This window comes from Cheilinus undulatus, linkage group 22, assembly GCF_018320785.1.
Source record: "Cheilinus undulatus linkage group 22, ASM1832078v1, whole genome shotgun sequence".
Classification (NCBI taxonomy): Eukaryota; Metazoa; Chordata; class Actinopteri; order Labriformes; family Labridae; genus Cheilinus; species Cheilinus undulatus.
In genome coordinates, this window is record NC_054886.1 from 10,600,313 (window position 1) to 10,617,126 (window position 16,814).

Below are 16,814 nucleotides of genomic sequence, written 5' to 3' on the forward strand. Positions count from 1 at the left end.
TCATGGTGAACATGGCATTGCCATTTTCTTTTTATATCTCATTGAGGGCACAAGAACTACAAATTTGAAATTCCAAGTAAATGTAATGTTGACTAAGGGGGTCCAAGAGAATTTTTGTGGGTCCCATCACCATACAAGTCAACCAAATTTCATAACCCTTGGATGAATGGGCTGCTGGGGCTGAACTAACTGTTATGTTGTATGTCATAGGGGACAACACTGAGCTCTTTAGCTATGCTCACTGAATAACCCACTACTAAAGAGTTTAAATCACCTTAACCAAAATTCACAACAATACAGGTATTTTAAGCACTTAAAAAAACTACTTCCTGTTTCACAGTAAACACTGCATTGCCATTTTCTTTTTTATACATCTCATTGAGCCACATAAGATAAACAAACTTCATAGTTCCAAGATAATTAAATGTTGATTTGACGATATGGGTCCAAGAGACTTTGTAGCTCCTATCATCATAAGTCTACCAAATTTCATAGCCCTAGGGTGAATGGGCTGCTGGGGCTCAATTTCTTATATTTTATAGGGGCAATGCTGAGCTATTCAGCCATGGCCACTAAAAAAAACCCATATAAAATTCTTCTTTGCAGTTTACATCTACCAAAATCAATGATAGTACAAGTGTTTGAAGCACTTCAAAAGACTACTTCCTGTTTCATGGCAAACAGCACTTTTCCATGTTCTTTTTGTAGATCTCATTGTGCTGCACAAGCTCAACAAATTTCATACTTCCACATAAAATTACCTGCATGGGGAATTTCAAGGGGAAGGACACTGAACCATATCACAAACATCTTCTGAGAAACCACCACATTTTCAATTGTCATGGTGCTAAAAGGACCATTCCCTGAGCCTTTAAGGGGCCCAGCCATGACTTTGGTCAGGCCTGCAGCCCCATACTAAAATTTGTGCAAGAAGTCAGGGTTCGCTGATGCTGCAGAAAACATTCACCACAAGTGAGCTGCCTGGTTTGGTGACATTCACATCACACAAACGATGTGGGGTGAACCCTGCACGCAAAGACACAAAGACTTTGTTGGATGAAATTTATTTGATCTCTCACTACCTTTACATCCTCATGTTCTTCTGTTTTATAATTGAATGACTCATCTCCTTGGTAACACATTTACATTTACACATATACAGTATATACTTCTAAATAGTCTGATGATGACCCCCCATAGTCTTCCTGCTGTTCAATGACTCCTCCTTCTCCTCGGCTCCTCCTCCTCCATGACCTCCCCTTCCTCTTCACTCCGTCTCTCCTCTCTTGAGGTCTCCTGTTCCTCTCTCTGCTTCTTTTTGGGCCCCTTGTCTTCTGCAGCCTGTAGCTCTCTGGGTCCAGCCTCGAGGCGGAACAGCGTAGGGACCTGACCCAGGATGGGGTTAGTCTGCTGGAGTCCAGAGATCCACTGGTTCAGGGTGGACTGGTCGCCCTGACCACTCATACACATGGCGTAGACTGGACCCTCGTCCACTATAAAAATAAAACACAACAATTATAAAAAGTTTAACACTCCTGAGTCTGGGGACTTTTTTTTGGGGACCCTTTTAACTTTTGATACATGGAAATGCTAAAAATTGCATGCTGTACCGTACCAAACTGAACCAGACCACTCAGTGGAAATGACTTAACTATTTTTAACCTCAGAACAACTCCCTCAGAGCAGACCTACTGCATGAATCATGAGACATGCTGCCCAGGTCAATGGGTCAAGTTTCTTAAACTGAGAAGTCTTTTATAAAGTAAACCGCAATTTTCTTTAAATTAATGTTTTTCGACATAATGAGGGAGAAAAGCTGTTCAAAAGTGGAGCTGTATTACACAGTAATACGGTGCAGGGATGCTAACACCAGTAGCACTGGTGTTAGCATCCTGGCTAACAGTTCCCTCATTTTTGAGCTGAAAAGAGTATCAAACTGTTACTGGGTTCTGAAGTTGGGATTATTTATTCGTGCTACTTTTTTTTTTAAAGATTTTATTTTTGGCCTTTTTGCGATAGGACAGTGGATAGAGTTGGAAACAGGGAAGAGAACGGGGAGAGACATGCAGGAAATGGTGCCACGGGCCGGATTCGAACCCGGGTATGTGAACCCATGTATATGACATGCGCCTTAACCACTCGACTACCGGCGCGCCTTATTTGTGCTACTTTTTAACACCTTTCTCACCCATTTTTGCCACTTTGTACCAGTTTTGCTGCTTCTTCCCCTTTTTTTCCTCTTGTTGCCACTTTTAACTCATTTTTGTTGCCGTTTATCCATTATGCCACTTCTCTCTACTAATTTAAACCCATTTTCGGCCTTTTTGCCACTTTTAACTTTTTTTTTTTGGGCCAATTTTTGCCACCTCTCTCTACAACTCTAAGTGGATTTGCCACTACTCTCTGCTACTTTAACCCCATTTCCTAATTGTTTAGTCCAGTTTGCCCATCCACATTGTTAACAATAAAAAGCTAATTCTGTTCTAAGAAAAGAGGTTGACATTTTTGAAAAAGCTTTATTATACTACCATATTAATATTTTGCTTTTGCTTTGATAAGAGTGGTTATTATTGAGGTTAAATATTAAACATTGTTATCACAGATTAACTTTACAATGGACCATGATTTTGCGGACCTCAGTGAGCTGCCAGTTTGGCTCAGCCCCTGAGAGCTCTCCCCTTTATCTCCCTTGCAGATAGCACTGATGTAAAGAACAAACTTAGTGCTGGATACTGTTGGTTCATCCATCATATCCACGTCCCTCCTTCTGTGTCATGCCCTGTCCCTTCAGATCCCCATCTCTGACAATTTCTGTAAATTTCAGGATAGCATAAAAACAATGTGGAACCAGGAAACAGGCTTTATAGATTTCTTACATTCCTCCACATCAAAGTCCTCCAGATCCCCGTAGTCTCGGTCCAGGTCTAAGTCCAGCTGCAGAGGATAGTCAAAACACCTCTCTGGATCATAGGGCTCCTCTACCTGCAGGGGGCAGGGCAAAAAACACACCTGTATGAGATCTGAGCTGAGGGAGGAGCTGTTGGATCATTTATGTGGGCTTATAAACAGTTTCAGGGCAATACTTCATCAAAAATAATAAACTGATTTAAAGGTAGAAAGAGTTCACCAGAAAAGAATAGATCTAACCATCTTTGAACGATTCTGCCACAATCAAAACAACAACAAAAGGACACAGTTGATGAAAGCCATAAACCAGTGTGTGGACGGCAGGGGTGGATAGTTTTTTAATCTCAGATTTATCTTAATCACATAACATCCTGTCTAATATTCCTATTAACGACATTATTAATGATTTATAACAAGAGTTTCCTCACCTTCTCCTCTGCTGGTACGGGGTCAGCTCTCAGGATGTAGTAGTAAACGCATTTCTTCCTCAACCACAGAGGGAACGGACCCTCCACAAACACCGCTCTGTCTGGGTTGTGTTTGGACAGAAGCTCCTTCTGAGCTGGACTCTGGATCCCTGGAGTCGACACGGGGGAAAGGAGGGTCAGAAAGACTAAAATCTTTATAAAAAAACAACAAAAATAAAAGGCTCTCATACCGACTATGTGAGGCTGTGTGATCTCCTCTCCGCTCTCTGTGATGTCTGTACACGGCAACTACAGGGACAAAGAAAGTAAGCAAATGTTAGTCTGTATTCCTATGGGGTTTTGCTAAACTTTGATATGATTCTAGACAAAAAATCCAACCATATCAGTACAACAACAACAAAAATAGAGGTCCTGGAGACCCAGTATTGGGTCTTTTTTTTAATTTTATTTTATCATTTCCATGACATAAAATGTTAACAACATTATCAACAATGGGCAAGGAACAAAGAAAGAGGGGCGTGACAAGGCAAAGGAGTTTTGGATGGAATATTTCCTTTTTCTTCCACTTTAAAAGTAAAAGTAAGTGAAAAAGTCTTAAAATGTTTGTCCATAATGCTTTTCATTTCTATTTTTGTATTTTAAAAATAACTCAGTTGTGTTTTTTATTCATCAAACACTGCAGGAAAACTCTTGCATGGTCTAAATTGTGCAAATAGGTTGCAATGATTCAGTAGGGAAAGATTCAAATTCATTTATTTATGGAAATATTCCTCTCCTATGAACCTGTCTTCTGAAGTAGATTCAGATTTTATGTCTCCACACCTGTGATAGCTGAGGATGGAGGTATTTGTTTTTGGGTCATCCATCTGCCTGTTCGTCTGGGCCATCCTTGTAAACATTATATTTGAAGAATATTCTGTAGGTTTTCCTCTGTTTCACAAATGTCCACCATGACACAAAGATAAACTGATCAGATTTTAGAGGTTAAAGGTCAAGCTCAATGGGCATTATTGTCTGCCTTTGTCTACAACAGTTATACAAATCATGCTAAGACAAAAACCAACCCAGCCTATGACCTCCCAAATCTGCTTAGTTCAGCCTGGAGTCAGAGTTTATAGTTGTGCAGGCAATGGAGAAAATCCAGTGTTCTTTAAAAATCACTTAAGAAATAAAAATAATACAAAAAAAATGCCTCTTGCCCTGGTTATTACCACTGCTGAGACAGAAAAATATCTGCAAACTGGGTAAGATAACTTAACTTTGTTGGATCTTCCACGTGTATGCATTGTGTCCATGTGTCTGGATCATTCTCAAATATGCTAGATGTCAGCGACACTTTGAAGGATTTTTGTCAACTTAATTTTAAATTGATAAATCTTTTTATTGTCCAGGTCTAACAGAGACAAATAAAAATCTCTCCAAACTTCCTACCTGGGTAATAAAGTGTTATTACTAGTCTTTTCCTGATTTTTTAAAGTTGTTCAGCAGATCTTAAATAACTCACCTGGTACACAGTGATTTCAGCGTCCCAGTCATTGGCGATGCGGTTCAGACTGAAGCGAGCCAGGTCCACAGGGTCTTCAGGCAGTTCATGGGGGACTGGGAAAGGGTTTACGTTTTTAAATCTGGGGAACCAGTACATGATCCTCTGGTACTTCCTCACAGGGTGACTCTTCTCTCCAAAGATCTGAATCAGCAGCACTTTAGTCTCCACATTGGGTAAGACTCCTGAAACACAAACATTCAAAAAGGACTGAAACTAAGCTCAGTGGATTCCAGAACTTTCCAGGATATTCAGGACCAGTCTGGACCCCGCTAACTGACACCCACCATAGTTCTCCATCTGCTCCAGAAGCTGGACTCCACACTCCTGCTGCCGGGGGTAGTGGTTGAACATCCTCTGGATGAAGTTTCGGGGTACGAACACTTCTTTAGGGAAAACGTCCAGCAGCTTGTTGTAAATGGCGAGGTCACGCTGCACGCCAAACTCGGGCATCTGCCTCAGAGCAGCGTAGATGAACTCCACGTGACCTCGCCGTCTGATATCATTCTTTATAAAGATGTCCACCACTTTGTTGAATGTGGCTTTGGATTTGGCGTCTTCAGGGATCTGCTCAAACAGGCCGTCCCGAGTGACCAGAGAGTGGTCTTTCTTCTTCTCTTCAACTTTGAAGAACTCCACAGGTGGAGTCTTCTCACGCACCGGACTGCCATGGAAACGCCTCAACACCTGTGAGGGACAATAACATCTATATACAGTGCTTAACAAATTTATTAGACCACCACCCAAAGCAAGGTTTATGCCACAGCTGCCCTAAATTAACAGCATTGGTAATTACCAAAATTGTTTTTATGTTTCTGCAATGGTTAAACACCAATATGTAGAAGCTCTTTAACCCAAATGATATTTTTAATGCAAAAATGTAATTATTATTGCTATCCATGAATTTTCAAATTTACTGATTTACAAAAAAAATGAAAAAATAGTAAAGCACATTAATATTTCTTGATTAATATGTCAAATTAGAGTTATTTACTTGCATTCCTGAACAGAAAAATGAGTTGTAGTGGTTGAATGTTATGCTTGATTAATTTATTACTTCTCAGAGAAGCCCAGTGAGCCGGCTCAAATTTGGGTATTAAAAGGTGAATTCGGTTTGAAATTCCTCATTCCTGTTCAAAATGGTAAAACGTGGAGAGCTCACTGAAAATGAAAGAGTCTGCATTAAAGCATGATGCAACTGTGGCATAAACCTTACTTTGGGTGGTGGTCTAATAAATTTGTTAAGCACTGTAGATGTAGAAGTAGGTTTTTCAGGAGCAGAAAGTGTGGCTCTTCACGCTTTGTTTTATAAAGAAATGTGGTCCAGTTTTTATAAAAAAATGCCACTGTGGCTACATCCAAACTAATCACGCTGCATCTAACCCTTTCCCCCCTTCCCCCCATAATGATTGCAAACTCATGCTGACGCAGGTTGGCAGAACAGTGCAGTGCTGTTCTTTGCTCTTTATTTCAAACAAAAATGTGGTCCAGTTCTGATTGAACTGACGCTGTACTACAACTACATCAGAGCCAGCCGCCAATGACGCTGATTGTTCAAATCTGTTTCCAGACCAGGCACCATTGTCCCAGATCATAGCTTTACAAGATGGATCTGCCTGATGACACATATATCTGAACCATCCATCAGTTTTGCAAGGTTAGTTTGTTCCTTCTGTATCATATCTTTAAAACTCAATAGATGGTCTAGTAGTTGGATCGAGCCCCATGTATACAGATGGCCCAGGTTCAAGTCCAGCCTGTGGCTCCTTTCCTGGCATAAAAGCCCCAAAATATATCTGGAGAAACCCGCAAAGAAAATATTTATAAATGAAAAGCAGCTTATAAAAAATAGACTTTCATTTAATTTTTTAATCAACAGCTGCAGAAGAACAGAGAACAAGCTCCGTCTAAATTGCATAAATACACTGGCAATAATTCAGTGCCAAAACAATCCAGTCAGCAGGGGTTTTTCTCCAATTTGTGGTATGTAAAAACAGGAAATCCCCTAAGATTAAGTGCTTAGTTTTTTTTCCTAAACCAACTCTTTTTGCAATTTGAAAGGAAGTCAGAATTCTGGCTGAGAAAAACTGAGCACATTTTTTTTTCAACTGAGAAAAAAAGTCTAAATAAACCTTAATCTCAGAATTCTTGCTTCAAACTTAAAATTTTTAAAAAGTTGGATCTCTATAAAAAAAAAAAAAAATCAGTGGCCCTAATCCTCTTATATACAATAGCTATTCATTTTTTTCCTAACAGTACAATTATCATTAAATCATCTATATTTAAATGTAGTTTGGTTGCTAGGCTACAAAATATTTGCAAACATTGACACTGTGATTTATTTTCTTACTGTTATATATGCTGTGTTATAATAAAAACAGAAAAACTAGAAAAAATGCAGTGTTATTTACTGCACATGAGACCTGCATGATAGTAGAATATAGTACAATATGTGATTGCTAATTTTAATATTTTGACAACAAGAGAAGGAAATGTAAATAAACAAACATCAAAGAGAGCACTTCTAAGCTCTGTATTATCACAACATAATCAGAGAGTTGCTCACACTGAAATAACCACACCTCTGTGATTTATCATGCAGCCATTCTGTGGTTTCTGTGTGTCCTGTTTACCTGCTGTTGGCTGTTGTGAAGCACGCTAGTCTGACTGGAGGAGGCTGACTGGAGGCCAGCACAGTACTGGGCAGCAGCTCTGACAGACCGGCCCCCCTGTCTGAGGGTCTGCAGCTGTAGGAGGCAGCGAGCACACTTCATAGTGGAGACATGACTGAGACAGAGCGGAGACAGAGCTGAGGAGGGACAAAAACACAGGACATGGACTGGATTAAATAATACAGAACCCTTAGATAAAACCTGGAGACTTATACAAGATATCATGGAACTATGGTTTGTCTATTTTACCACAATCATGTCTTTAAAAGACTGAAGTAAGAGCACAAACTAAACCAAAATATATCCCATAACAGTAATATTTTAATGACTTTATCAGCCCCCCCCCCCCAAAGGGTTATAATATTTAATAATATGTGTAAACTTAGTACTGGCGTACTAAATTTAGACTATATCTGTCTTTTAAGGCCAATAACAGATTAAAACGTGAGTTTTTAGAAAATAGATAACTCCCAGAGGTTTAAAGCTAACACATAATAATTAGTTATTACTGCTAAATGCCTACCATAGAGATGGAAAATAGTACAAATAAATAAGTCTCCTTCAGAAATCTCTCTTCATGGACACCTCCATGTTGAAGAGCCGGCTGTACATCCGGGTCCTTCTGGATTTCGCCTCCCCCAAAACAACAGAAACATTTACCCAGACAGTTGTTCCGCTGTTTTTCGTTACCGTTAAAATGGTTGAACTTTTAAAAAAATATTAAACAAACACTGACCCTTTTCCTTTAAATATTAAAGCCCTTTTTTTGTTATGTGAACTCAGACCTACAGAGTTTCCTCATGCCGTAGCGGACAAGTAGCACATAATATAACATTATATGACACCCTATCTATACGCACAATAAACGCAATTCTCGCTGCGTTTTGGACTAACAGTAACGCGTGCTCATTAAAGTAGGTTAAATTCTACCAAATAAATGCTGGGTTGAATTTCCGGCCGTATTTTGGATTCAATTATACCTGTAAATCACCGCTTAGCCGCGCAGTGGCGACAAATACCTAAAAACAAAGAAGCATTTATTTATTTAACAGCCTGGAAAAGTTTTGTTTAGACTGTTACGGTAATATAAAGGTATATATTTATAAAAATTTTATTTTTTGATAGATTTTGAAGATTATTACGGCATGGGAGGGTTAAAAGAAAAATTTTAATACGCGCACTGACATTTTGTCTTCACTGTAAATATCGTCAAGCCCCCCAAAATGAGGATCTTAACTTCCGGTTGACACTCTTGGTAGCTCCACGATTTGCGCCCCCCCACCATAAGTATTTAAAAAATGTACATGCATTTCCAACTGATTAAATAAATTATTAGAAATTATTTAAAAAAAGATCCGCTTATTCATTAATGTTTTAAAGTCAGACATAAGGCTTTAGTGTTATTAAGTTGGTATCTCCGGAACATCCCTTGCATATATAAATTTACATTACATTACATTTAACAGAATTCTGAGATAAAATTTGAAACTCTTAGATGAAAGTCGGAATCCTGAAATTAAGTCAGAATTCTGAGATTAAATTCTGACGTTGATATAAAATTCCGAGATCTCAAAATGTGTTTTTAGTATCCCGAACTCTTTTACGTACATCAACGAGCTCTTAAATCTGGACCTTATTGTCATTTACAACTCTTTGTTGACAATTTTGTTTTATTTTGAAAAGCACTACCGTTTTGCCGCCCTTACCTTTGGCAATTTTACAGGAATCCCCGAGCAGAGGCTGACTTGTGACACTCCTCTGTCAGCATGGAAAACAGAGCTAAGGGCAGACTTTACTAAAGAAACCTCAAAGTTCAGATCATGGACTCCTCTACCAACAGTCTGGGTGAGTAAAGCATGAACATCGGCTTTCATTTTCTGAGTTTTACCGTTTATTTCACTAACAGCTTCATGGAAAGTTTACTGAGTGGGTTCGGAAATGCCTCTCATCGTTATGGAGGGAAGACTTCCAAACTACTCAGGAAAAGATCGCAATAATGCTTAATTTGTTTATCGGATGAATCAGAGAAATCAGAGAACATTTTAAATTTCATTTTATAATAATGTAATTGTTTCTGCTCCATACGGCTGACTTTGCATCTTTATCAGATCCGCACATCAGTCAGAAGGCAGGTTTTTGATTTGATAATACTGAATTTAAGCAATGGTAGTTGTAGGATTCATCTGTTTATTTCAGTAGAAACCAGGCGGGAATCTTTAATGTGTAAACCACTGAGACGCCCACAAATCCCATGCAGAATAATCGAATATTGCTGCAGTATTCGGCTCACTCCTTCAGTTTGTAAATATGAGTATTAACATGAAGGAACACATTAAAAACTTTTATATCTATTAACTTAGACTGGGCCCTTCTGTGCTGCTGCATTCAGCTCTGCAGAATAACAGCAGCCTCTGTGTTTCTGTGTAGGTGTTTGCAGCACATCCTGGACTGTCACTAAACATCTGTAATTCACATTTTCTGCTGTTAACGACTTTTCCTTTCAGCATGTGACGAAATCAGACCTTTCCTTTATTTTGGCTCCAGAAACTTCAGAAGTCAGACACTTAAGTTTTTGTGTTTATGGATCACGTGATGACGTGAAGAGGCTGCAAAGTTTGGTTATGACCTGGATCATTCAGTGGCTGGTAAAGTCAGCGAGGCGTAAATGAGGTTTAATGATTGTATGGAAGCCCATTACTGCCAAAAAGAAAAACAAACAACAACGCAACAACAAATTCAAAGCATTGGTGTGGAAAAAATGTCTGGATATCACAAATCATATATATATATTTTTTTTGCTAAAATGTTGATACCACAAGATAGTAAATTATATGAGATAAGAAGTGGTTATGACAAAAAATAAAGAGAGTATAACCCCATGTGTATGAGATGCTAAGTCAGAGTTATAAGACATTCAGCTTACATTCATAAGATTAATATATAAAAAATATTATGGCTCATGTCAATCTGTATGGAAAAAGTCTTAATAACAAGCTGAAATGTAAAAATATGAGATAAAATGTGAAATCAGACATCAAAATTCAGAATTTTGGATAAAAAAATGAAGTTGTGTGATACAAAATGAAATTAAGAGATCAGAGTTCAAAAATATGCGATACAAAATGAAGTTATGGCTTCAGAAACCAAAATTATGAGATTAAAAAAATCCAAATTTTGGGGTCAGAGAGCAAAACAGTGCGATCTAAAATAAAATTATGAGTTCAAAATCAGAAATTTTGGGAAAATAATTCAAAAATATGTGAAAAAAAAGGAAATTATGAGATCAAACATTCAAAACTATGAGACCAAAAATGAAATGATAAGATATGAAATCAAAATTGTTAGATCAAAAATGGGGTCATGTGATCCAAAATGAAATAAGGAAGTCAAAGGTAGAAGTTATGAGATCAAAATTTGAAATTTTAAGATCAGAAATTGAAATAATGTGGTGGAAAATCCTAAATATAAGACAGTACCAGTAATCCAGCAGATTTATTATGAAATAAAAAGTCACAGGTGTAAGAGGTAAAAATTGAAGTTATTAGTTTATTATGAAAAAAAATCACAATTGTTAGGTAAAAGACAAAATAATTATTTATTAAAGGATTTAGAAATCAACTTTCTTTTATCCTGATGCACATTTTCCATCATAATTTGATGTAGCATGTTTTCTTTGAATTAATAATGTCTAATTCTCATACTTTTTTCTAACTGGCATTAATGGGCTGCCATAGTTTGAGGTCCCAGATCTACAATGAAAATGTCAGACCTCCAGCAGCTGTCAGAGATCAGAGTAAACTCTACCATCTGGTCAGTGATGTTAGATTTTACTGTGTTGTTGTGTACCACATGACTTTGTAGTATTTTATGTTAAATTTGACACTTGTTTAAACCTTCTGCAGACGTGCTGCTGTCGGAGGAGAACAGAGTTTTTAACAGTTGCTGTTGCACAAAGCAGCTTTTGTTGCACATCTGCCGCCCTCGCCATTCCGCCTCATGTGCTGATGTTGTGTTTACTCGTCTTGTAAAGCGGTGGGCGGCGAGGCACGGGGGAACAGTAAATATCACAGACGGATGCACTCGAGCATCTGAGAGGAAGTCTGACACTGCAGGGAGGTGAAGACGCGTAGATTACTGAGAGGCTGCAGCTCTTCTTCTGTTTTTAGTTACTAATGTTTACTGATGTTTCAGGGTTCATTTGATCAAATGTCCTCTTATTCTAACATCTAAAGACCAGTCAGATGACCAGACTGCAGCTACAAAAAGTCAGATGATGTGGAGTCACTGTTCTGTGATGCAATGATAACATGAACTGATAACTATTTCCACATTCTTCTCCTCCCATATTGTCCAAAATATTAGGTACACGTCTTTCTCAAGACGCTTTCCCTAAAGGGCAAGCTGAGAGACACAAACATTTGATTTAAAAAGAGAGTTTACGGGGCTGAGTTCTAACATTCACTATCATAAATGAAAAGTATGCCACCTACACGTTAAATCATCACGTCTAGACCACATGTAGGAAGGTATTTTTTAAAACAAGGCCTTAGTCTTCCTGTTGTTCTTTTATATTCACACAAACATCCTTCAGGGTCACAGAAAATGCTCTGTCTGAACCCTGGCAGACACCAAGACCATGTTTATACAATGCACGAACATAAATATGTTTAGTGGTAATCCTTAGTGCTCTGTTTGGATGCACACATCAGTTCCATTTTATGTAAATGATTTAGCTCTATAGGTGGATGATGTTTAGCTAGGTGTTTTATTCCATGCAGATGACTGAATTTTATTGGCTCGCTGATTCTGATACTGATTTACAAAAGCATGTTTGATTTAAAAAGATCCTTGTGTTACAAGTGGAGACTGGATGTAAATCAGAGTAAAGCACAAATAGTGCCATTAAGAAAGAAAGGTAAAAGAAGCATAAATGTATGACCTCTGATTCAGTAAATTTAGAATATGTTCAGTTATATAACCTGGTTATTCATATAGAGGAAATCAAATAATTCTCCTTGGGTAATCAGCTTTATGCCATTTTTGTGCAGGTGGATGTGTTATATAAATGCAGAAATAAATTAATCAAAGTTCAGGCAGGCCATGGTGTCACTGAGATCAGCTGATCTCATGTAAGCCCACATCAGCTGACAGCTAGCTGATTCATGCTAAACTTCCTATTCTTAGTGCTTATTGTCACTCACTTTTTACAATCATCCTCCACCCCAGCTCCTCTTTTATCCTGCCTCTGACTTAATCAGTGTTATTCTGTTGTCATTGATGCCTGCTCTGCTCCGGGGTTTTGCTGCTTCTTTCCTTGCCTCAGGATTTTACTTGTAGGCATATGAAAGTCAGGAACGTGTGTTGTTCCTGCTTGATGCTTTCCACGTAGGCTTGTGGAAGGGCAGGGGGATCCCAGAACAGTCACAACGACCAAATACAAATAACGGAAATAAATGCATAACAATAGCTGCTAATAAAATTAAAATATCAATAACTGGAAACTTTGGTGTTTCTTGGCTAAGTGGTCCTGGCTGAACTCGTGTTGTAATCACTTACTGAAAGAGAAGCTTTGTGAGTTCTGTGATATAGCTGAAGTGGAAAATGAGTCCTATTTTCTTTGTGCTGTATTGAATATGATGATCTAATAGAGTTATTGCTTCATGAATTGGCTTGTCAAAACCCTGAAATACTAACATGGCCCGATGAGCAAAAATTGGACTGGCTGTTTAAATCTGATGTTTGAACTTTGGGATTTGTCTCTAAAGCCTGGAAAAGAAGACAACACAGCAAAATCACCAGTGATAAATTAACACAGTGTGTTAAATGTAAGACTAGAAAAGTGTGCATACAGTATGTGCCTACTCTTTTGAGTGTCAATTAAACACTCTCAAAGTGTTAATATTTTAACATTGTACAGGAAGGTTTCCAACAAAATCATCAGTGTTTTTCAACTCCCATAGTGTTAAGGAGTTAAAAGTCTGCCGTCTGCAGAATTGTTTAACAAGAATAAAGGATACCCAGCAGAGATGGTGCGAGCCCATGTGGGTGGGACATATGATCGTATAGGCTAAAGCTAAGTGTGGCTAGCCGCTAGCTACCCACTACACCCATGGTGGAGGCGATTTCAGTCCAGCTTCTCTCTTTGTCAGTTTGACTGTGGATTGTTTTACAGTAATTATAGTATAAATACTCATTTTGTCGCCACAAAACAGGAAGTTGCTCCTCTATTTCTGACGTCCATCCAAGGCCGATTTGGGGCAAGATTTGCCTCCCCCGATGTTCATGGGGTTGTATCCCGAGAGGAGCCTTGTCACAAACGACTGTTTGCCTGAATAATCCTCATGTGTGTGGTATCACCACGATTGTTTTACTGCTCCAAATTGCATCGTAGTTTCCGAAATCCCGAATCATAAATATCAAACACGTTTGATATAGACGATTCTAGGTCGTAGTGCCTCTGAAGAAGTACCCACAACAACCAATGAAAGCGAGCGGATGGGGTAGCGTCACAGCCGGATTATATGTACTTTCCCCACTTACAACCATAAACACAACTTTAACTTAATTCCAGCCAGGATTTCATCCAGAGTCCTTCCCATGCTTTATTTTCTTTACCTGTAACGCATGCCAGGGCAGCCTGTTGCGGAGGGACAGCAAGAGGGTATCAACAGACATCCATGTTTGTTTGTTCTGAAGTCACATGATCACCGAGGTTGTTGGCAGGTCAGCAGGTGTGTGGTCTCCAGTGATCTGACAGTCTGGCTAAGTCGTCTAGTGTGTTCGTTCAGAGAATTAAAGATGAAAAATCTTTTGAAATTGCCCTTATATCTGTGGTCTCACATGGTTTTAAAATCGTTTCAAATTTAAAAATTGTGTAGTGTGTGGCCGGCCTAACTTTATGCATCATTAAGTTTATGTTTAATATCATCACCATGGCCGTGTTTGTTGTGCTTCCTCCTTTGGTCAGCTTGCTTCCTGATTGGCTATTGCTTTGTTCCACATGACAATTCTGCTTGTTCCTGCAGCTGTCTAAAGGATTTGTTTTAGAATTTCGGATTGGAAATACTGAACATGGTTGATATTTACAGTCTGGTTTTCGCTTCATTATGAAATGTCCTGAACAAACATGTTCAAACAGGATCTTATGGATGTGATGGAGACATGTAGAGTGACAGGCTGCACATGAAAGAGCACCCATGCAGTACCAGTTTCCAGACTTTGGTCCACACCAGGACTTGAACCAGCCATCTTTTGGTTCCTAGCCCTAGTCAGAGCTAGATCTACGGCTGCTGTTATTAAGGATAATTCTGGTTTGTCAGAGCTTTAATTACAGCCTGTTTCATTGTCAGATGGGCTCATATTGATGTTAAGTGTTATTATCATAACAGTCATGATATTATAATTAAGTAAGCCATGATTATGCTGTAAGTGTTTCTGGTTTCAGTGTGAATAAACAGATCTGGAGCAGAGGGCAGGTTGGTCACAGCTCAGCGAAATGCTTCATCATTTTCCCAGAATGTTGTCAGACTTCTTTTGAGACGATTAGACGTGTTTTTTTGCAGGAGTCTGAGGAACAACAGGCATGGTTTCTGCTCCAAAGGGAGTGAATGGTTTGGTTGTGTTCTCATTTTTGGGACCATCACCATCTTTTTGTTGGTTCTTTTAACTCCTCAGCCCAGGCAGATCCAAACTGAAGCACACAAGTTGCTTTATGCAGTTTAATAAGGACCATTAAGGAAGAAGGTGTAGCACCTTATTAGACTGTCAAAGTCCAGTACATCACTAAAACATTTCTGGTCCTTATCTGAGATCACTGACCTTTACCTGTGGAGCACTAGTGACTCATGTTTCACTTCCTTTTAGGTTCTTTATTCCTGTTCAAGTGTTTCTATACTTATACAAGTACATGTTGTCCTCAGGGTCAAAAATGTCAGCTTTAGGCTTCCTTTCAGGAAAACATTTCCCTACAAACTAAGCATTAGCGAGTAAATTCATTATGCAGTGATCTGACTAGAGCTCTGATTTCAGGAAAGAGAAGGTGATTCAACTTGGGAAAGATCAACATGTGAAGGAGACTCCAGTAAGGTGTTTTTGTTCCTGCAAAGAATGTCAATAAAACCAGTTATTTCTGTATCAGTAGTGAAACTGTGGTTGAAACAGTGTCTGGTGTTTGAATCTCTGTCTGACCCTCTGAGCTTCCATCAGACAGAAAACAGAACAAAAACAACGTGCTGTGGATTTAAAGTCTTACTGGATAAATGTTCAAATCTCTGGTTATTAAATAATAAAGCCTCGTCTCTCCTCAGCCTGGAGCTGCTCGGATTTACATCTTATACATGAAAACACAGTTGTTTTATAATTTTGAGCATGCACAGTCCTGTGATGTTGGTCAGTTTTAAGAGATAAACGTGTAAATATTCGACAATCTGTGGACCTTCTGTCTACGCTGTGAGCTCAAGCATCCGTCTTTTCTCCGTTATTTTTAGAGGCTTCTATCTGCTAAGACAGGAGAGTATTTAGCAGACATACCGTAGAGTCTGATTGTAAATCTCCGTCTACTGTGGAGGCTAAAATAGGATGCTGTACTGAACGGCTGTGGGTCAGTGGAAGAGCTGGTGGGGAGGGTTGGAGGAAGAAACGGGCCAACCTGGTCCTGGTGTGGGATATTGGTCTGATCCAGACTCACATAGCTAGATCAGGGCTCTGACAAACCCTTAAAGCAGGTCAGTTCTATCCTACAGACAGTATGAGCCCTATGTCACTGCTTTCTGCTCTGTGGTTGGTCTGTGCTTAGCATACAGGAGGCTAACAGACACTAGTAAGAAAACTGTAATGATATGATAAAGGGACTTAATACATCATATTGACAGCTCATTGAATTAAACAGGCATCAGGGGTAGATGCTGCGACAGAAGGTAGAGACACTAGATGGAGATGCGGAGAAGAGTCTGACCAGTGAGATTTTGGTTGGCTGAGAGGTTTGAGTTGTGACGTTTTTATTAACATGACAAAGCAAGACAAAAAAAGCTACAGGGACTGTTTAACTAAATCGTCGCTTTTTTTGTCTCTTGTCCCTCCACATGGCAGAAATGATTAGTGATGACTGTAAAAATCCAGGCCGATACTGATCCTGATGTTTTGCCATTAACTGTTGTTACTTGCAGTTTCTCTTCTTATCCAGGATCCAAGAAGCTTGTGTCCTCATCAAAATAGCAATCCTTGTACTGGGATGTAATGATAGCGATGCAGAAAAAAGGATCAGAC

The 16,814-nt window shown here is 38.9% G+C and overlaps 2 protein-coding genes across 3 annotated transcripts in view; one reads left to right on the forward strand and one right to left on the reverse strand.

Annotated features, from left to right (window-relative positions):
• Window positions 1-1,047: 1,047 nt before the first annotated feature.
• ecsit (ECSIT signaling integrator) lies at window positions 1,048-8,204 on the reverse strand. The gene is made up of 8 exons (XM_041778867.1): window positions 8,074-8,204; window positions 7,512-7,687; window positions 5,166-5,565; window positions 4,840-5,063; window positions 3,566-3,623; window positions 3,336-3,484; window positions 2,877-2,982; window positions 1,048-1,493 (listed from the first exon to the last, which is right to left on the reverse strand). The coding sequence occupies exons 2-8, from the start codon at window positions 7,650-7,652 to the stop codon at window positions 1,213-1,215; spliced, it is 1,359 nt and encodes a 452-aa protein (XP_041634801.1). The 5' UTR covers window positions 7,653-7,687; window positions 8,074-8,204; the 3' UTR covers window positions 1,048-1,212.
• Window positions 8,205-9,279: 1,075 nt separating this feature from the next.
• Window positions 9,280-16,814, forward strand: part of eml3 (EMAP like 3) — a 66,205-nt gene continuing 58,670 nt past the window's right edge. For both annotated transcript variants that reach the window (XM_041779222.1, XM_041779223.1), the window contains exon 1: window positions 9,280-9,395. In XM_041779222.1, the coding sequence (XP_041635156.1) occupies window positions 9,371-9,395 (25 nt within the window). In that variant the 5' untranslated portion in view covers window positions 9,280-9,370. The remainder of the gene's footprint in view (window positions 9,396-16,814) is intronic.

Coding starts and splice junctions, on each gene's coding strand:
- ecsit (XM_041778867.1), bottom strand. CDS start 7,652: ATGAAGTGTGCTCGCTGCCTCCTACAGCTGCAGACCCTCAGACAGGGG. Junction 5,064..5,165: donor GGAGCAGATGGAGAACTATG/GTGGGTGTCAGT, acceptor TTTGTGTTTCAG/GAGTCTTACCCAATGTGGAG. Junction 2,983..3,335: donor CCGTACCAGCAGAGGAGAAG/GTGAGGAAACTC, acceptor TGCCCCCTGCAG/GTAGAGGAGCCCTATGATCC.